The sequence below is a fragment of the Vitis riparia genome, chromosome 19 (genome assembly GCF_004353265.1).
Source record: "Vitis riparia cultivar Riparia Gloire de Montpellier isolate 1030 chromosome 19, EGFV_Vit.rip_1.0, whole genome shotgun sequence".
NCBI lineage: Eukaryota > Viridiplantae > Streptophyta > Magnoliopsida > Vitales > Vitaceae > Vitis > Vitis riparia.
Window position 1 is genome coordinate 11105079 of NC_048449.1, and position 22111 is coordinate 11127189.

The 22111-nt window shown below is 37.3% G+C and overlaps 2 protein-coding genes across 3 annotated transcripts; both read right to left on the reverse strand.

Moving 5' to 3' along the window:
• Positions 1-1074: 1074 nt before the first annotated feature.
• LOC117909084 (probable WRKY transcription factor 2) lies at positions 1075-7065 on the reverse strand. Of its 2 annotated transcripts, XM_034822984.1 has the most exons (7): positions 6348-7065; positions 4930-5462; positions 3665-3853; positions 2527-3383; positions 2275-2433; positions 1533-2111; positions 1075-1314 (listed from the first exon to the last, which is right to left on the reverse strand). In XM_034822984.1, the coding sequence occupies exons 2-7, from the start codon at positions 5380-5382 to the stop codon at positions 1311-1313; spliced, it is 2241 nt and encodes a 746-aa protein (XP_034678875.1). In that variant the 5' UTR covers positions 5383-5462; positions 6348-7065; the 3' UTR covers positions 1075-1310. The 2 variants fall into 2 exon arrangements, with proteins under 2 accessions (XP_034678875.1, XP_034678876.1); XM_034822985.1 differs by lacking the exons at positions 1075-1314; positions 6348-7065 and adding an exon at positions 6207-6331 and having other exon boundaries at positions 1373-2111.
• Positions 7066-9175: 2110 nt separating this feature from the next.
• LOC117908822 (receptor-like protein kinase BRI1-like 3) lies at positions 9176-16563 on the reverse strand. The gene is made up of 2 exons (XM_034822596.1): positions 16189-16563; positions 9176-16031 (listed from the first exon to the last, which is right to left on the reverse strand). Exon 2 carries the CDS (start codon positions 15963-15965, stop codon positions 12330-12332), a length of 3636 nt encoding a protein of 1211 aa, XP_034678487.1. The 5' UTR covers positions 15966-16031; positions 16189-16563; the 3' UTR covers positions 9176-12329.
• Positions 16564-22111: the final 5548 nt, after the last annotated feature.

A 22111-nucleotide genomic window follows, 5' to 3' on the forward strand; every position in this document is an offset into this window, starting at 1 on the left:
ATGAGGATGGATAAAGGATGGAAGCTAAAACACCCATCTAGAAGGGATGGAGTGAAGTAGTAGTGACATTGCCTCGACCACCCAATAAGATGGGCATTAAACCAATAAGGATTAGAATGGGTTTGACTACTTAATGATGTACAAAATGATCCATCTTGAATTTTATATTTGGTTCAAAGTTCCATCAAATACTATTTCCTAAGGTCTTACTTCATAGCAAAGATGTATAATGCAACCATTACCAAGAGATTGGTTTACTTGAATACCAAAATGATTTTGTGAGGAACATTTCCTATAACATGGGAAAGGACTTATGTCATAGGTGAAGGGACCCAAGGAGGAATTTAATGGAATAATGTTTAGATCAAGCATCCTAATGTACCTTTTATTTATCAATATTTTCAAAATGGAATAACTCTTGTTTTTAGTTGATCGAAATGTAAAAATGAAACTTTGATTTCATAATTTTTTTTAAAATGTCAAAATTATTCTTGTTTTTCATAAAAGCATTTTTAAAACATAGTTTTCAAATCCAAAATCAATGGTGAAAGAACCACACTTATTTTAGCTTCGACTTCTAGTGCTCATGACTAAAAAACATGTTCTAAATAGGCTTTACAACTTAATGTTAAAACAAATGGATAATCAAAAAGTGTAAACCAAAAGGATTAACCTTAGTTAGATGAGGTTTTGTTCACTTATAACAGACAATCGTTCAAGGAGAATGACACTAATGATAAAAGTTAGCTTAAATTGCCTACCAAAACAACCATCAACTTTGCATACCATAAGCCTATGTTTAATTCGTGGAAGGTATGAAAGAAAGAGAAAAAAAATTCTAAGAAAATTGATTTTATGATATTTGGATGCCATAAAAATGTGAGGAAAAAAAACACTAAAGAAAGAGAATGGAAAATGCTGAAAAAATTGTCTTCCTATTTTTCTTAAATGAAAAAAGTTTGAGAAAAAATGCACTCCTCAGTAATTTAATTTTCTTTCCCTCCAACTTTTTCTTTCTCAAACCAAACATTGCCTAATGACAAGCTACAAGGGTGGAGTCTTGCAATATGAGTCTACCAAACGAAGGCAAGAGCTAGATGACATAGCTTACCCTAAGTTGACAAGGCTGGCAAGAATAACAGTTGAAAGTATCCATATTCCCTGTCAGCATAACTTAGTCTTTAGACAATAGTCAAATAAAAGTTGATATTTAACAAAATTCCGGCTGACTTGGCTTTCAAACAACGCACAAGTTCATTGAAGCCACATGCGTAGCTAAAAGATCAAATCGCATCATCCCTTCCAAGTACTTACCTGTTTGGTGTGGAAAACACAAGGTTAGAAAGCAGAAAGGAAAACGACTACTTTCCAATAGGAATTGAAAGCTGAGCTTGCATTTAAAAGGTCCAAGAATCGTGAGGATATCACTACTATAATTCCCATTTAGATATATATATATATATATATATATATTAAAAAAAATTAAAAAAAGGTAAATATTTTCTGCTTTTCTTTAGGAAAAAAAAGGTTACATCTGAGGTCCAAGCGGTAGCCTGCTCATAATTTGATGATAAACTGCAGAGCCGCTGGAGAGGTTTAGACTGGGTTCTGACATAGGCTCCACCTTTGGTTCTCCTTTTGGCAACATGAAACCCATTTCATTCACCTGGCGTTGCTGTCCCAGATATGGATGAACCGGCAGAGCAGGCAGCTTGCCTTGGGTAGGGCCCAAGCCAGCCATTCCAAGATTGGCCAGGCCTGGTTGATTCATCCCGAAAGAGAAACCATGGGAAGGCCCCAGCTGCTGCCTTCCAGGCAGGTTGAATGTACCAAATGAAGGAGGCCTGTCAAACCTCGCCATGTTATGAACTTGCGATGAGTCTGGCCTGTGAACATGGGTTTGAACAGTTGCAGCAGCAGCAGCAGCTGCTGCTGCTTGGGCAGGTCCTGTGCCGGAAGCACCAGAGTTGACATGGCTGCTATTGCGAGCAGCAGGAACATCATGATTGTGCTTCCCTTCATATGTGGTTATAACTGACTTAAGGTCATGTGACGCCCTCTCCACATGCTTCCTTACTGTGCAGCCTGCATTGGTGCACTTGTAGTAACTCCTGCATCAAAATGGCAACAGATTGTTTCTAGTTGCACTCTTGCAATTTGCTTTATGATTCTATCCTTTTTTTTATTTATTATTTATTTACTTAATTGTTTCCTGTGGATGTGAGTGAATTATGTAAAGAAGAAAATAATGCACATGGATGATAATGAGCCAACCTTGGATTCGGATTTCCTTTCACAACTTTCTGCCCATACTTGCGCCAGCGATATCCATCATCAAGGATATCCACCTCACTGGTTGTCTGAACCACAACTCTAGGCTCACGAATTGCTCTGGTGGCTCCACTCATTTCTGTTGCATAAGCTTCGACTTTCCTAGAATATTAAACCATATTAATAAACTCTAAGGATGATTATACCAATTGCATACAAGATAACATTAATAAAATAACTAAATGGGGTAGAAACCTTCTCTTTGATTCAGATTCATCTCCTTCACCATCATAACCCAATGATACACTGCCATGTGTCACTCGATCATCATCATCTTCATCATTAGAAAAGGTGGATGAGGCATCGACTGCATCACTTGATTCAAAAGGAGTGCCATTCTGACCCTGCAAAGTGGTAGACGTGTTGCAGAATTCAGGGCCCAAAGATGATGATGTCACCTCAAGGTTGTCATGCCTCCAATCAGGAGCTCCAGCAGCAGTTCCCTTTTGGGTGCTTGCCCAAACTGGATCACCATCACCACCATGTGGCCCTGCCTGTTCTGGTATATCTAGCTGCATGTCACTGAGTGGATTAGATGACCCAATGGCTGATCGGCGATTGGGTGGAGGTTTGGAGTGATTGTGGGCTCCCTTGTAGATGATCTCTGTTATGTGGCCTTCATGAGACCGTTCCACCTTCTTCTTAACTTGACAATTTGGATGCGTGCACTTGTAATAACTTCGCGGAAATTCGCTGCCTTTTACTTGCTTCTGTCCATATTTTCTCCAATTATATCCATCCTCGGCTGGGGCACCACCAACCATGTTGTCTACACCACCCCTTTGATCTCCATCCTCATCTTGTTGCTCATCAAGTGGTGGAGAATGTTCAGCACTGCCAACTGTACCAAGGACAGTTGGATCTGAAGCAATAGTAGCAGGGATATCTTTTTCAGTGGATGATCTGGATAAGTCTGCCTGAACATGGAATGTGTTCCTACTCTGAGAGTGGACTTTGGTAGGTTCCATAATTTGAGAAGGTAGAGAGTTCTCTGACTGAACTGAGACCTCAATACTAGGAAATGACTGCTGAGGAATGGTCGCAGCAGATATCTGTATGCCAAAAAGGACAAGATTACTAAGCAGTCACTAGTTAGCAGACTAAGATAAGGAATTGCCTATTTCATTTGAATAGCATTTAACTAAAATTCAATATATATTTATGCATAATATGCGCGCATGTGTGTGCATGTGCATACATGTTTATGTGCCATATGTACTTGTGTACATATGTACTGTATGCATGTATGTATATGCATATGTATGCTTATAAACATGCACATATTTTTCACATTTTAATGACAAAAAATTAAGATTATTGAGAGTATAATTACTTTGCTGGCTCCATTATTAAAAAAGGAGGAACCCGATTCTGCAACAGGCTTGAATGCAAAAGATGAGGTATTGAAGTCCTCAAACAGATCTTCTTTACTCCTATCAGGGGCCGCTGGGATCAACATGGAGCTCCTATTGTTAACATTTGGAATAAATGGGAATTTTCCCGTTGTTGGAGAGGGTTGAGCCTGCAGTAAAATAAGTTTAGAAGATAAGATTTTGTACAAGGCAGAAACACTTTGGTAAAACAGACTTCACAACCCTCAACTTTGATAAATTGTACAATTTTGGTTCTCTAAATCTGAAATAACGTGCATTTCGCTCAACTTAAAAATCATTGAGACATTCATAGTGACAATGATTAAAGCTAAGATCCTCATGGAAGAGAAAAATCTTAAACAAGAAGGAAGTTTTTCTGGGATCCCATCTACCAAAATTTTAACTTCTGGTTTGGGCGAACAAAATATCATTGAGTCCTCTTTCCGGACAACATATACAAAGACACCTGCCAACAGTCTTAATGTCACAAACATCCAAATAAGAACTTTTGTGAGTTTCTGAGCAGCTGCTCCTAAACAAACATAAATGAAGAAATGCAAGGAACTGGTACATGCATCATGAACCTTTCAAATACAAGCCTGGAGATAAGAAGCCAAAAGACACCGTGAAGAAAATATGGGAAATCAGTTATATCCCACCAATATGACAATAATGTACAGGAGGCAAAGCCAGCACTAATTCAAGCCTTGAAATTTGACCTTACACCTAATCAAAAGAGTTCCCCATGGTTTCAAACTGATGAATTGCAGCTAAATGCAGATTGGAAAAACAATGTCCCTACCAATTCCCAAATTTCTTAGTCCAAGAAGTAAAACAGGCAGCCATTCAACAGTTCCAGTCACCAATCTCATCGGAGCTTGTTAAAACCAACCACCAACTAGTCATGTACTCATTGAAACAAACTGAAAATGAACCATTTTCCACAACAACAAATACAGACTGGATGACTTTATAGAACAAAGAGATTGTTCTAGAGATTTTGTACTTCAATAGATTTTCTGTCAGCATGTTGTCAAGCCCTAGTTTTGCAACTGCAATTGATCAAAAACCTTTTAAAGCAGTTTGCATCCCAGAAGTAACTAACAGATTTTTTTTTATGTTTACTCCTAAAAGAAATGAAACCACTCCCAAACGTGCCAATGGTAGGGGCAGGAAACAGCAGGTAACCTTTCAACACCTGTGATTTTCAAGATTAGAATCTTACATGTGAATTCGAGAGAAAAACTGGAGATTCTAGCAGTGTAGTTGGACTGAGACCAGGAGGGATTGTCAGGTAAGGAGACCGAACATCAGGGTTCAATGACAGGTCAGCAGATCTGATACTTTCTGTATTCAACCTTGGAGCATTAAATCCAGCTCTGGCTGCTATCCTTTCCACAAGACCTCCCCGTGAGCTTAATTTCTGATCAGAAAATGCACCTAATTCAGTCAATTGATCACCCAAGTCACCAGCTAGTGTCTTTTTGTCAGTATCCCCAGACATAATCTGCTCTGGAGATCCCAGAAAGAAACCCTCATTTCTATTTTCGTTGGTAGGTTCAGAGGTTGCTCTTGAGTCAACATCATCACCTAGCATCATTGAGAAGAACATTCTCGGGCTTGGACTGCGGGGCACCCAATCTCCAATTATAGCAACATGGTCATCAATACCCGCCATGCTGATTGGAACCCTTGAGTGCTATTGCCTCAATATCAGAGCAACTTAAAGTCAAAGTGATGTACAGGCCGAATGAATCCCTGAGAGGTTGATAGCAATGCAAAAATTGTCCCAATCAGTTAATCCCAATACTTTCAAATAAATAAAGTTCTAAAACACAAGGCGAAATGAACCTAACTTCCTTTTGGTTGAGGAGGAAATGTAGGAAAAGAAAAGAAATTAAAAACACCCATCATTAAAATTTCATTAGTCACAACCCAAGAAAATCAAAACGCACATGTACTCAATTGGCTCTGGCTAAGTTTCTACACAAAACTCCAATATAATTTGTTTTTTCTTGTCCTTATCTTCTCAGTTTTCTTAGAATCAAAAGGTCCACAGTCATGCTCTCAGGAGCCAAAAAAATCCGTAAATGTTTGAAAGGGTTTGAATTTTGAAAAAGGGAAGGTTCTCACAAAGTACCCCATGAATCATCTTCTAAAAACAAAACCTTGTTTATGTTCCCTCTCCTGTTTCTAAATCTACAACTCATTACAACAATTTATCAACGGGCAACATAAGAAAAAAAAATACCTAAAACGCAGCCAAAGGCCAAATTAAAGACATGGAAATAACAAAAAAAAAAAAAAAAGTTCAGAATTTGAAGAAAATCAACAGAAGAAACCCATCGAATGAGAAAAGCAAACCCATTTATTAGATCTAATTATAGGGAATTTGACATTGAAGAACAAAAGGAAAAAAAACCCAGAAATGGAAAAATCACATCAAGATCAAAATCTAAACGAGAGAAGAGAAGGGGGCATCAACCAATATATATCTTTAACCTGAAATCTGCAGGGAAGAATGGACAGGGGACAAAGGGACATGAAATCGGCAGATATCAGAGAGGAAGCAGAGGAGAAAGAGAGGGAAAGAAAGAGTGAGTGTTTAAATTAGTCAATCATATAAAAATGATGGATGTATACCTGATTACAGAGTCAAAAAGCGAAGAAGATAGGAAGAAGACCTTGTCAGGTAGAAGCTAATCCAGACCAGACCTGACCAGACCGGACCTGACCCCTCTCCTTCTTTCTTCTACTTTTTCCCTTCAAAATCCAACATGAATGGAAAAGAACATGGAAACATCCACCCCCCTCATCCTCCTGTCAATTGTTTGTTTACACCAATCTCAACATAGATGATTATGACGATGATCAAGAATACATACAAACAAACAAAACCCAATAATATTATTATTCTTTAACCCCAACAAAAAAACATTTAACAACAACAATAATTAAAAAAAGAATAATAAATAAAAAGGGGGAGAAAGAGTTGATTTGCGGAATGGTGGTGGACGGGAAATGGATGGAATCTTTGAAGAGATCAAAAGAGCAACAAAGCTTCTTTACCCACTTTTTTTTTTCTCCTTTTAACTTATCTCTCTCAGCAATAATCCTGGTTCCCTGTTTTTGGACTGGGCTTCATTCGCCTGGCTCCCATGGCCCATGATATTTTTCAAATTTAATTGGAACATTTATGGTAAATATGTGTTACAGAATCGCCTGTCTGCTCTACTTGCCAAACACTTGTACCCCTTTGCTAACTGAAATATGTTATAACCACTTGTTGCTGTTTGCTGCTGTTTAGCCCTTTTCAGTTACCTTCCATTTTTAGCATTCACACCACACAGATTTTATGCCCACTTCTCTCTCACACCCTACCACAAAATCAACCCTTGGAGTTGGGTTTCGGTTGAATGGTCCATTTGAGGTTTGAATCCTCTCTCTCTCTCTCTCTCTCTCTCTCTCTCTCCCTCTCTCTATTTCTTTTTGTTTTTGTTTTTGGCCACTGCCCACAATGTAAAAAGTTATTCCCTCCCCAGTAGATGATTGACTGTATTTTAATTTCTAAGCCTATTTCATTCCATCCATGCATGTGCTTGGACTCCTCCACAATGCCCAATAACACTAATAAATGCTCTTGTCATGTTCTATAATCAAATTCAAACTCCTGATCCCATTCCCCCCACCCTTTACCAAGGGTAATGGAATAATATTAGGATGACCATGGATTTTTGCAGATAGTCCAAAAAGCACCGGCATGTGGCATTGACTATGGATGTAATGAGGCCCCTCCTTGAGCTTATTATATATAAAAATTGCACCTCTCTTATATAATTCAGCCCTATCCTATCCTCTCCAAACTCTTCTAGATTTCTTATTCGGTGATTAGAATTAGAATTGGAATTAGACGGCTATTAAAATAAGAACAACATAGACATGGGTAAACTTGTTCCGTGAAGTTTGAACTAATTGAAATGGAGGGAGGACTGCTTACAACTTTCTAAGAACCCTAATGGTTCCCAAATTCATTGTCATTGATTTTGATGAAATTGATTTCCTAAAAACCCTAATTTTCAGTTGAGAAGCTAACTTCAAAATGTTGGTACTGTCCTTTCCTATCTTTTCTTTCCTTTTACCTCTCATGCTATTCTACCCGAACTCCTCACTCTCTGTTGATGTGATCAACTTCCTTGAATGAAAGGCATACCAATAATGAGCCATCCAAAAATCACTGGTCTACCGAGTGACTCGTTAACCCTGATTGATAGGAACATTTCTCGTCTTGGAATGGACTGACATGCAAAAATATTCCATTTAGATTTATGAGCAGGAAATATGTTGCAAAAAAGCAAAAGCAAAAGGGAGAACACAAGGATGGTGAAAAATCTCCCACAGTGAACTGAACATGTAGCAGAGTAGTAGGTAGTGGGCCATGGGAAATGAAGCATGAAAGATGAAAGGCGGATGTGTTGGGATGCTTGGATTTAGTCAAAAGGGGTAAAGCTAAACAAGAAAGATTGAGCCAAAATCTGGCATCAGAGGACGGAGCAACCTGCCAAATGGTAGCATCACTGACTCTTCCATTCACCCCCGCAGGCCCCAACAAAATACAAAAGAAAAGTGTTCTTCGTTCAAATGTATTTCAGTGAGACACACATATTTAAATGCAATTGATTGATCAATTCCCTTAACTCGGTCAAAAAGATGCCTTGACCAAGTCATTGTCCCTGCCAGTTTGCCATCGCCACTGCGCTTCTGTTGCCAACTTTCCGTGTCAGCTGTAGCCATCCCAATATAATTACTACAAAATTAAGACGTTTTGTATCTAAGATGGGCTTTCGGGGAATAAAGGGCAGAGTCCTAGAATATTCAAGGATGCATGTGGGCAGGTGGGCCTCTTCCCACTGATGTGTATTTTTGTGGTCTGCATTTAACACCCAGCATCACAATTGATATTACTGGATTGTGACCATCACCCCAAGCACAACAACCTCAAAAGTGTCAGTGTCTACAAGAATGAAAGCAATCTGAAATCATACATTGGTGACCAAAAATCTATAGCATACACAAGGATTAGAAGGATGGATGGATGGATGGATGGATGGGTGGATGGGTGGATTGGATATGACAGACAACTTTAATACGTAATAAGATGATTAGTTCAAAAGAGTCAAGATAAAAAAGGGGTAAGCTCCATAAAGTTATCCCAGCCAAGAGGGGCACTAGCTCTAGATTATGCTTCGTCTAGATAAAAAAAAAGTGAAATTGAAGACATAAGCAACCAACATAGAAGAAAATGTAAATGTGACCCCACACGCCATGTCTTCGTCAAAAGTTCAATTGGAAGGAGAAAGAAAGCTCATCCGGTTGTTAAACTTCAACATCATATGCAGTGGAGCACCTGTGATTCATGACTTGCTTACCCACACTAGGGCCTACAAAACTGGTGGTTGCTTCACTTGAGACCATTACAAACAACCATATTCTGTCTTTTAATCAAGTGTAAGATCATACAAGGAATTGAAAACATGCCTACCCAACTTCACCCAACATGAGCACACCACAATTGTTGGGCTTGCCACCAGAAATTTCAAATTTTCACCAACACTAGTTTTTGTATAGGTACACTCTCCATAAAAATGGAAAAGCAATGAAGCACAAATCCAAAACAACAAGACCAAGACTGTTTCACTGATTTTGAAGGGCTCTTGCTAAATCTGGTGTATTGATCTTTTGATGTGATTATATGAGCCTAGCAAACATCAAACTTAGATCATCAAGATGGGCAGATTCCTCAATTGCAGCTCCTGCTATCAATATTCTGAGAATCTGATTTCTTCTTAATGAACGCTTCGATGAAAGGCTATCAAGCAGTTGAAAGCATTGGTTGTGGCCCCAAGGTTTGAAGGGGGTTAGGAAGATCACTTGAAAAGGCAGATACCCATGCAGCAGGCCAACAATTTCAATGACAAACTGGAACTAGAAGCCACATGAATGGAATTAAATCTGGTTCAGACAATGGTCAATCAACAGCGAGCGAATGCTTCAACTAGTGAAAACTGGATAGCAGTATATGGTATTGGGACAATGGTCTGGCTCCATGAGGTGTGGCTCCTGCTGCAATACAACGGATAAACAAATAAAGCATAGGGGCAAAAACTAAGAAGGAAAACGAAAATAATCACAATCACATCCTGCCCAAAATCCCATTCATAATTGTCTAGGGGGGCCACAAATCATCCTTATTATCAACCAGACGAAGCTTTTCAAACATGTCATGATGATTCAATGTCCAGATACTAAATAAAACAAAGATTATAAATGTTTAGATGTAAAAACAATCACTATGAAAAAGGTAATCCAGAAAAATCCAAAAGCTCTACAGGGAAAAAGTAAACAAACAAAATTTCAAATCAAAGATAAAGAACATCATGCAAGAACATGCAAATGATGATTTAAAGCTAAAATGATTTGACTAAATGGCACAATCCGATCAATTTTATAATCAGACAACAGTAGTTACAAACAACATTTCTTTTTTTCTTTTTTTTTTTCTGGAAAAGAGTGAAAGTTTCAGTGGCCTAATTCTTAACCATGAGCAACAGAAACATGGAAGTTCCATTATCTATGATATAATTATTAAATAAATATAAAGCAATTGAACATAACGGAAAAACAAATAAACACACCTAGATTCGAAAGATATTCAGATGCAATTCCAGTACTTAGAAAAATGTTCAATCAAAAGCAGTAGTAATAAAATCCTAACATGGGCATGGCTAAGGTACAACAAACTAATTTACTTGTACTTGGCAAGGTCAGACAGCTCAGAGATTTTGGTGAACTATCAAATCCATGTATGAGCAAGTGTCTGAGCTGATAATGGCTCCACCAAAATTGAAGTTTGCTACTACAGAGACAAAATGCCAATAACAGCATCAACGATATTCGAAACAAATCAAGAACTATTTGATCCAACTTAACCACGTCACAGCTTCATAATTTTAGAATCAAACCACTTTTCCAGAATCATGAATAACGCTTTTGTTTGAAAACTAGATGCTGCAACAGAGACCTCATCATCTAAACTGACATCATTAGGTTGAAAGGAGAAACAAAACCACAAATACTGCCAAAACTCATACATCCATTTTCCTAGTTGCAAATCAACCATGAAAGGGCTTTGATGGAGATGCATTATAAATAAAACTTGAACAATCAAATCACCCTGAGAGAATCATATACTACTGTACTACTGTTTGATACATGATAGTATAATGCAGATGGAAGAAAGGGGTAGTTGGAACAAAATTTGAACATTTCCAACCCCGTGTGCTGGGAAAATTCCAGTTTTCTTTCTTTCCTTCCTTTTAGCAACCAAAAGGAGCATTATAGCTGTTTGTGAGATTTATTATCTCATCCCTGATCACTCATTCAAGTAGATTACATCATATAAACAATAACTAGCAGAATCATGAAAAAAGAGCTACCGTTTGACATGCAGAAATCTCCCCTGCAGATTCCTTCTCTTGGAGGCTCAAGAAGGTCACAATTATTAGAATGACTAAGCATCCAAGCAAACAGGAATCTAGATTGTTAGAACCTACACTAATAACAATTGGATGCAGCAAGAATCAACTAGGGGTAGGCAATTAAGAATGCTGGCAAGGAGGAGAGTCTGCATATCTTTGTAATTGGATCTAACAGATTGATTTTAGCAGGAATCTCAAGTTATATTTAATAGTAAATATACAAGGAAACGTTTTCCAATTTCTAACCACTGGCATTCAAAGGGTTAGGCAATTAAGATTGCTCTAACTAATTTGCAAAGAATGAAATATCACAATGAATGTAGGAAAACTTGTTCCCAACCTTAATATTTAATAGCTGCTCCCTTAAAATAAGATTAACCCTGGAAACGTTTTTTCTATTACATAGAGCAGGAGGTCCATAAAAGAAACAGATGACTACATGCCATGGAATACTACACTACCAAAAGACGAAGAAGAAACCGGTTATTTGCAGATGTGGGTGTTGCAAGCATCAATTAAATTTAAAATATGTTTGTCAGTGCATCCCTGAATCAACATGAACATCCCATCAAATTCCATAATCAATGTAATTCCATAGTATTCCAAATGATAAATTTATGATTTCATTTTCCAACAAAGCAACTGCCTACAACTTTACAATATCAGAGGATATCACTTCTCACATTCGCTGATTTCTATTAACAACAACAATTAACAACGGTAACAAAACAAATAGCAACACATCAGTTAGCAAAACTGTGACAGGAAACAGAAGCATATGGAAAGGGACAAAATTCTCAAACTTTTTAGTAACAGAATGACCAGAATGCAAGTTACCCCACTTTAAGCAACTGAGAAATCCCTTTTGTTTGCTCTCCCCATGGTTTTCTTCAACTTCTGTCTCCTTCAGTGTTCTATTATTTACAGCAGGCAAAATGTGAAGAATTAACCTGTATCCAATTTCAGATGTTCAAATCATTGTCACCACACCTGTGCAGCCGCAGCTTGGTCACATGCCGGGCTGGGATGGCAAGGGCACAACCTTTTTTGGATGGTTAGATTCATATTTCATAAGCTAAGTTTCTCTCTCTCATAATTCCTCAACAACCGTGTCTTTCAGTGAGAAACCATCTAGGATATCACTTTCTGTATCAACATGAAGCTCTTTAAACATCGCCATCACCTGAATCATGGTTGGCCGTCGGAACGGCCTGTCGTCTAGGCACTCAAAGGCAATATTTAGGTACTGGAACAGTTCAGCCTCCCCAGATTTCTGCGTCATCAACTCAGGGTCCAATATCTCATTGCTTCTTTTTTCCCTTTGAAGCTGCTTTGCCCACCCAACAAGGTTGTTGTCATCACCAAACTCCAATGAATCTATTGGCCTCTTGCCTGAGAGAAGCTCCAGCAAAACAACACCATAGCTGTATACATCCCCTTTTGTTGTGCACCTGAAACTCTGGTAGTATTCTGGTGGAACATACCCCGGAGTCCCTGCAAGGGTGCTCACACTGAGATGAGTGTCTAGGGCATTCACCAATCTTGCCATGCCAAAATCAGACACCCTGGCCTCAAAGTTTTCATCTAGAAGAACATTGCTAGACTTCATGTCTCGGTGGATAATGTGAGGAATGCAGCTGTGATGAAGGAATGCAAGCCCTCTTGCTGACCCAATGGCAATCTTCTTTCTTGCTGCCCAGTCAAGATTGGAGACCCCTCCTTTGGCCCTATCATGAAGAACAGCCTCCAAACTCCCCCATTTCATGTACTCATATACAAGAAGCCTCTCCTCCCCAATTTTGCAGTAACCCAACAAAGGAACTAGGTTCCGATGCTTTACCTTTCCAATGGTTTCCATTTCTGCCATAAATTCTCTGTCTCCCTGTCCTGTGACATGAATAAGCTTCTTGATCGCAACAACACATCCATCTCTCAGTTGGGCCTTGTAGACCTCACCAAACCCTCCAGATCCAATTAAACTTTCAGCACTGAAGCCATTGGTAGCTTCAAGGAGATGGGCAAAAGTCAGCTTCCTCAGAGGTTTTTCAAATGTGGCGACATTGATGCTCAGAGGCTCAGGAACACTAGAAAGTTTCCAGCTGCTGCTACCAGAAGTTGGAAGACTTTCAATATATTTATCTCTCTGTTCCTCCGTCCGCTGGTTCTTCCTCATCCTGTAAAGAGCCAATGTAAGGCCAAAGATACAGAAAAGTGAGACGGTGATGCCAATGACCATTTCTGCAGCCACAGCCTGCTGTTTCCTTTTTCGACTATAAGAGCTTGCCTGGGGGTGATCTCCAGTATTAGAGCCACAAGGGGGTAAAGGAACTCCGCAAAGGCCAGAATTGTTATCATATCTGGAGGCTGGGAAAGTGGTCAACTGCCCTCCAGAAGGGATTGGACCAGTGAGGTTGTTGTTCGACACATCAAGATCACTGAGAAATGAGAGAGACCCTAGTGCTCCGGGGATGTATCCTTGAAGGTTATTATGAGAGAGATCCAAGACTCCAATTGCCTTCAAACCTCCCAGGCTGTCAGGTATATTTCCAGTTAGCTGGTTGTGTCCCAAATTCAAGACCTGCAAATAGTTTAAAGAACCAAAACTTTGAGGTATAGTTCCCGACAAGGAATTGTAGGAGAGATCAAGGTAGATCATGCTGCCATTGCTCGAAAACGTGTAAACCGTTACACCAGAGTAGATTCTAGTTGATGGGCAAGAGTGAACCATAGGAAAACTTGCCAGTCTCTCCGACCGGATGCCCTCAAATTCAACAAGTCCTCCAGCACCTCTGCAAGCTGTCCCACCCTCATTTCTCACGAATGCAAACTGCTTCCCTGAAACAAGTCCAGGGGTGACTAGGCCAGCTTCACTGGCGAGCTCAGATGGTACTGAGCCACTAAAACCATTGCTGTTTAAATCGAGCCAAATGAGATTTTGGCACTTTCCGAGCTCTGAGGGGATCCGTCCATTAAGTGTATTGTTACCCAATTGGAGGACAGCAAGGTTATGGAGATTTCCAATACCAGCAGGGATTTCTCCGGTAAGCTGGTTGCTGGCAAGTGACACCCATATCATATTTGTGCAGTTGGCAAGGGAGAGTGGAATAGTTCCATTTATCCGATTGTTGTTGAGAATCAGGGTCTCTAAATTTCCTCCCTTAATGCAAATGCCTTCTGGGATTTCACCAGTGAGGTTGTTTGCCCACATAACCAGATCAGAAAGATTTGGTAGGGTCCAAATTTCATAAGGAATTGGGCCACTCAAGTTGTTGAAGCTAAGATCAATTGACCTCAGTTTCTGGCAGTTTCCGAGCTCCAAGGGAACAGTCCCTGAGAGGAAATTGTCGGCCAAGAGAATCTTCTCAAGGACTGACTGGGATGCATCAGAGCAGAAGCCAGGAGGAAAGGTCCCCGTGAAGGCATTAGAACTGAGATCAAGCACTTGCAATTGAGTGCAGTTCGTCAGGGACAGGGGTACAGAACCAGTTAGGTTGTTGAAGGGGACATAGAGATATTTTAAACTCGGGAGAGTACTGATGACCATGGTAAGGAAATCCCCGGACAGCCTATTGTTGCCCAGGTTGAGGCTAACCAGAGACGAGCAGGATGCAAAAGTCAAAGGGAACCCACCAGAAAGGTTGTTTGCAGAAAGGTCCAGCCCCTGCAGAGTCCCACAAGTTGCAGCCAGTTCTGGGGGAATCTCACCCATGAAACGATTATGGGCCAGCGACAACCACCGCAAATTCCTGAGGTTCCCCAACAAGTCCCCTGGGATCTTGTACTCTAGCACATTATGAGAAAGGTCAAGCGTCTCAAGAAGCTCGCAATTTCTCAGGCTGGGTGGGAAGTCGGTGCCAGAGAAATCATTGTGGGACAGATCAAGCACAGTAAGATTCCCACATTCCCCAAACTCAATGCTGGATAATTTGGCAGAGAAGTTGTTGTGAGAGAGATCCAGAAGCCTCAGAGACGGGGGTGATGAATGGTCCACGGGTATCTCCCCAGACAAGAGGTTGTAAGAGAGGTCAAGGGTGGAGAGGTTTTTGCAGGGAGAGAGAGAGGAGGCGCTCAGTTTGGCAGCAAGCTTATTATCGGAGAGATTGAAAAGATTCAAATTCTGACAGTTGGAGAGAAAGTGGTCGACGAAAGCTGAATCAGAAATTTTATTGCGGGAAAGGTCGAGCTGGAGCAGAGAAGGGCCGAAGGAGAGACTGCCTCCGGGGATAAAATTGCGGGAGAGGTTGAGGGAAGCAAGGCGTTGGCAACCCAACAGGAGAGGTGGTCCTGCAAGCGGAAGCGTCAAGTTGTTAGCGGACAAATCCAAGGTCTCAAGCTTGCAAGAGCCCCTGTAGGACCGGGAGAGGTCGCCCTCCGAGAAGTGATTGCCGTGAAAATGGACGTGTCGAAGATTTTCAAGCGCCAAAAGTCGAGAAAGCTGGAGAGAACCAACCAGGCCAGCGTTGGTGAGGTCGAGCGCAACCACCCGGCCACTGGAGGAGCACGAGACGCCCCTCCACGCGCAGGGACGGGGAGAATCATGACTCCAATCACTCAAGAACCCAGTGGGATCGGACACGACGGAGGAGGACTTGAAAGCCAATAACCCCACCACATCATCATCATCATCAGACAAATCTTTGGCGTCTGACGCCATTAGCAGCAACAGAAAGCAAAACAGGCCAACCCCATGCTCTTCGGACCACGATGCCCTCCACCCTCTCTTCATCTTTTCCTTCTTTTCCACTTCCTCTTCCTCTTCTTCCTCCTCCTCCTTACTCTTCCATTTACAGATCTGTTCAAATAATATGTCAAAATCACTATCAGATATCTAATCAAATCAACCCAATTTCAAAACTTTTATTTGTTTATTTATTTATTTGATAAACTAATAATTGGCTGAGATCATGAACAGGAAAACAAGAGAGAGAGAGAGAGAGAGATAAGGGCACCTGGTAAGTCCAAAATCAGAGTCCGTTATTATTGAGGAACGTGGGTACGATGTTCAGAAATGTCGGCCTGGCCCTGGGAGAGTCAGATGGATTCTACAACACAGAGCTTACAGAGCTTCCAGTCACAAACACAACCCAACTCAAACTCAACTCAACTTCAATCCATCCATTATCCTCCTCACTCCCAAGTCGGCAAGTCTTAACCAAAAGAACAAAAAAACCACAACAGTTGCCTTGAATTTCGGATCGAAAGGCATAAAACTAAAAGCCGTATGAAATAGAAGGAAAACGTCGTAGACCAGTAAAGAAGCCCTCCTTCCCCCTCACAGTCAAACCTGGTCACCTCCTTTCACTTGTACCACTGCTCCCAAAAATATCAACTTACCAAACTATATTCCTCTCTTCAACCCTCCCTCCTCCTCTTCCTTTTTTCACTTGGCCATTAATTTTCCTTTAATAAAGGGGAATTCCACATTTTCCCTAACTGCCCTTTAATCAATCATTTGGGAAATGGGCAGTGATACTGTTATGGAAATCATGCATTGGTGAATTTAGATTCAACTCGCAAAATATTTTAAGTTTTTAAAAATACTTTCTAAATTTTAAAAATCATTTTCTATGCTATAAAAATGTTTTCTAAAATGCCATCATGTTTTTGGCAAACCCGTTACATTATCTACGTATCCAACCAATATTGAAATATTATATTATTGCATGAACCCCCCATACCCAAATCCCAGCCGTAGTTGTTGAGAGTTGGGCTTGAGTGAGGGAGAGGTTAGTCGGGAAGTTTCCTTCTCCCCTTTTCGTTTGATTATTTTATAATATCTGTGCGTCCCCATCGCTAATAAGCCAAAGTCTTATTTATTTCTTAATAATGCCTGCCTACACATTTTATTTTTGTTCACTTTCTCTATGGTCTTTGCCTTGGTGAGGGATGAGGGTTAACTCTGTCAAAAGGGTTGAGTAGAGTGCAATTAAAACGTGAATATTTAATCACATAAAATCCAATTTGATCCATTATTTAATTTAGGTTCACGTGCATGACTTTTTTTGGAAATCAAAAAACAATCCATTCCCAATAGCATTATTCTAGTGAAAATATTTAAAATTCCTAAAATTAAATAAAATAAATAAATTAAGTAAATATGCATTGTCTACAAAATATAAATAAAAAGAATTAAAAAAAATTATTTTCACAGGAGTGCATGAAAAATAATTTTCATGAAACTAAAATAATGTTTACCTCATATTACTCTCGAAAATTCCTTATAGTCTTAAAATAACGCTATTTTGATATATTTTTATTGATCAAATGATGTATTATCATAATGTGAGTTGGATATCATATGAAGTAGGTTAGTATAAGACATTTTTCCGGGTAATATGAGATAATATATGAAATAAAAATTATTGTATTTTTCATAAAAATAATTTTGTGAAATTCCCTTTTGATCACTAATTTTATAAATAGTGAATGTTTACATGAATACTCGAGCAAAGAATGCATGGGAAGGGGAACAATTTTTATAATATTTTATGAAGGAAAAATAAAAAATGTCGGGGAAATCCAAAATGGGGAGTAGCAAAACTTAAAAAGACGGTGATGGAAACATGGCACGGGGCGCGGGGGGACGTGGGGCTGCGGATCTTTCACTGTCTCCGAGTTTCTGCCCCAAATGTGTTGGTAGGCTTGGGGGACATTTTGTCAGTAAGCACCACACACGAGCGCATCCTATTCTCTCCCCGCTTGACCCCTCCATCAGATTCGCCCCTTGGCCCCCCACCACTCTCCTCCTCCCCAACATTTAAAATATACCATGAGAGGGAAACCCCAACCCCAACCCCATTTTTTTTCATTATTATTCACTATTTAACAAACGTTTTCGCTACCCAACACCGGAATCCTCGCAAAGAAATCAGCCTGATTTCTGGACCGTCCTTTTTGTTTTTGGTGTTTTCTCTCTTATTCATTATCAATATAATATACCATTATCGCCCCCCCTCTGCCCCACCTTAATTAAAATCTAAGCAAAGCAGATTTTGAAGACCCATGCTTATCTTTTGCCTACCCATACTGCTACTTTCTTGACAAATTGCAACTGTGATAGTGGCATTAGTAATTTGGTCCTGCCGTTTGGTCTTCTTAGTTGGGTGGACCATGCCCAAATTTTTGACTTTAGCTTCTTGCCTTTTCAAGCTAATTCTTCTCCCAACGTGTAGATTGTGGTTTACACTACATGCCACCACAGCTCACATGATGTTTACATCCCTACGAGTTCGATTTTAAAAATGAATCGATATGGCTGGAAAATTGCATTAAAAAGAAAGGGCCCACAAGGATATAGGTCAAGTTATGTTTCGAGATTGATGAAGGGATCATGCCCTTATCATCATTTACCTAGTTAGCAAAGCAGGAAGCGGGAGCATAAATTGGAGATTGACAACCACTAAGCTTTAATTATTTGTAATCAAGTGCTTTAAGGGATTTGGACACATACAAATATGGGCGGCTCTTAAATCAAATTTCTTTCTAACTATACAATTTTTCATATATTTTGATTGCATTTTACCATGTTTTTTTTTAGTAGATGTGTTTTTATGACAATGGATGAGTGTTTCTTCATAAAATATTATAAGTAATTTTTCAACGATTTTTTTAATTTACGAGAATTGATAAATGATTTTTAAAAGTGTTTATTAAATTTTTTCAAATATTTAACTTTTTTTTAAAAAAAGAAAACACTTTTTAAGTTAAAATTGCTTTTAAGAGTCATTGTCAAATGACTTTTAAAATAGCATTTGTAGCGAAAATAATTTTTTAAAATTTATTTATTTTTCTAAAATCACTTTGAAACGTATAAAAGGCTCTTCAATTTTGACTGCCTCTATTCATTTTTCGGAAGAAAATAGGAGTGTGGACACAGCTAGCCACCCTCCTTTTTGTTAAATGTCTTTGATGAGATTAAAGGCTAGGCAGACCTACATATGCTTTGCGAGATACATGAGGCTAAAGGCTTGTGTGGGACTCGTACTAGGTGTATTACTTGGGGAACAAGTGGTATTGTTTTTAGTCTAATCAGGTAAAAGCCCTTTCATTAGTCAATTTATTTATTTGTGAGACAAAGGCCATGGAGCCATGGGATGCTACCGTGGCCACCACGCCTTCCTTCAAAGCTGCCTTCCCCCTGCCCCCTGCCCCCTGCCCCAATCTCTCTCAATTTCTCACCACACCCACCAACTCACGTATGACTTGAGCTTTTCTTTTTTCTCCCCTTTTTTTGGGTTTTGACATTCGGAACCGACCCCCATTTCAGGGAAAGCAATGGCTATCACCAACACTCTTTAAAGAAAGCATTATGGAGACATTTGTGGTACAAAAGCTTTCATGTAGCCCTTGTTTTTCAACTGTATTCCGGATTAATATTCTCAAAATTAAACAAATTGGAAAACATGTTGAATAACCATAAAATTATTTTCTTTTTTTATTCTTAAAAATGATGGTATTTCCGTTTTTTAGAATAAAAAATTTAAAAACATGTTTGATAATCAAAAATTGTTTCTTATTTTTTATTTTTAAAAAAAATGATGTTTTTAAATATTTTCATTTTTTTTAAGTTGTTTTAAAAAATAATTATACAAAAATATATATAATGATTAAAAATAAAGTTTCAACTATAAAAATTATTTTTAAAATATACTTAAAAATATTTTAGGTTCTAAATAGACTTTTATTTTATAAAATATTATATAACAATTTTTAAAAACCATTTTTCAAAAATAAATTATCAAACAGAATCATGATATTTTCAAATAATATTTTTTCAGTTATTTTTACTTAATTTTTTAGGATGATTTAAAAAAACTAATTATATAAAAAATGATTAAAAATAAAGTATTAAATATAGAAATTATTTTTAAAATACATCTAAAAACATTAAAAATAAATTAAAAATAGTTTAATTTTTTATATATACTTTTATTCTACAAAACATTATAAAATAGTTTTTAAAAACTATTCTTAAGAATTATTTCTTTGAACTATTTTTAAAAACATTTCCTATATAGAACCGTAACTTTTACAATTGCTTCTAGTATTTCAATTCATAGGAGATGTCGACACATTTTAGGAATTAGCCAAGTTTGGAGGCATTAGGAATTAGCAAGTTTGGAAGCTTGTACACGAATGGTAACATTTACTATAATACATTCCTAAATGGATTTTTTTTCTATCTAACTTCTTTTTTCTTTGTTAAATATTGCCTCTCCATATTTAAGATCACATTTGATTTGAATTCTTAAAAAAGTATATATTTTTTTAAAAGATATTTATTTACTCATTTTAGCAAAAAAAAATGATATAATAATCTAAGCATAGTTACATCTAATAAAAGTTAAATTTCAACAAAATACAATTATTTCATAACCATCTAACATTAAATCACATGATTATTTATCATATCACACATAACTCTTTTTTTTAAAATAACTGGTATAAATATTTGTTCTAAGACATATTTTTAGTGTGATAGATTATTTATGTACAAACTTATACTTGAAAATTATAATTTGAAAAATATATTATTATAATCTCTTTATATACGATTACGTTTAATAGTGATTTTATGAAGTGTTTCTAATTTTTTTAATACTTAAAAAATAAAAAATAAATAAAAATATTAAAAAATAAAAAAAAAAAAACGCTTCCTTAAATCACTCCTATATATACACACACCAATGTTTGTTCTAATTTATTGTCTTATGATAGCATTTTAAAAAGCACCTCTGATATGCTTAAGTTTGTTTGTTTGTTTGTTAAGTAAGTTATTAGAATTTAGATAAATACTTTATCATGTCTTGGTGTTCTAAGTCAATAAATTAATTATCACATTTTCTTTAAGTTAATTCGTATAGACCTTTTTAGGGTTTAAAAGGATATTATTTTTTTAAGATACCTTTTCCATAGGTAACTTCACCTTGTCTCGGGTTTTGCAAGGAGTTATTTTTACTTAGATTTTAGTTTTTTTATTTTATTTTTCCTTTTAAAAAGTAAAAAATAAGTCATGATTCAAATTTTTTATAAAATGCAAATTTTCACTTAGCAGGAAATAGGATTATCGTAAAATAGGGACACGTGAAAAATGTTACACAAATTTATTCTTATCCATTTTCTTTTCTTACTGTATTGGTCCAAAATATTTTTCTCTTTATGAGATAAAGGGCCCCATTCTTTATCTCCTCAATTGTACGGTCACCTAAAACTTTATTCTTTTTCTTTCCTTTCATCTACTTGTATTTTTTTTCCCTTTTATATATATTTCATCATAAATAAAAAAGGAAAAAGGGAAAAAGGAAAAGAAAAAAAAGAAAGTTAAAGGAGATAAAGTAAAAAATTCGTGGGGTTTTGAGGGTGGTTGTGGAGTGGATAAAGAAAAGAACACAGATATATATATATATATATATATATATATATATATAAAATAAATTTTAAAAATTTATATTTTATTTTCAATTTTCAATTTATATATATAACAATTTTTAGAGAATAAATAAAAGTTGTTTTTAATTATTTTTCAAAACCAAAAAGAAAATATAGAGGAATTAAAAAATTATATATATATATAAAAAAAAAACTAAACATGATATATTTATTCTTCTTCTCTCCCCAACCCAATACTGATACAAAATTTTTTAAAACATGATATTCCTTTAAATATATATATTTTTGTAAATTTTCTTTAATTTCTTTAAAATTTTTCATTACACAAATAATTTCTAAATTAAATTATAGTAGATATATAACATTTATTAAATTTTAAAAATAATTTGAAACTCAAAAATTGATTTTATTAATACTAAAAATTCATGAAACTTAAGAACATTAAAAATATATATATTATAGATCAAAATTTATTTTGAATGA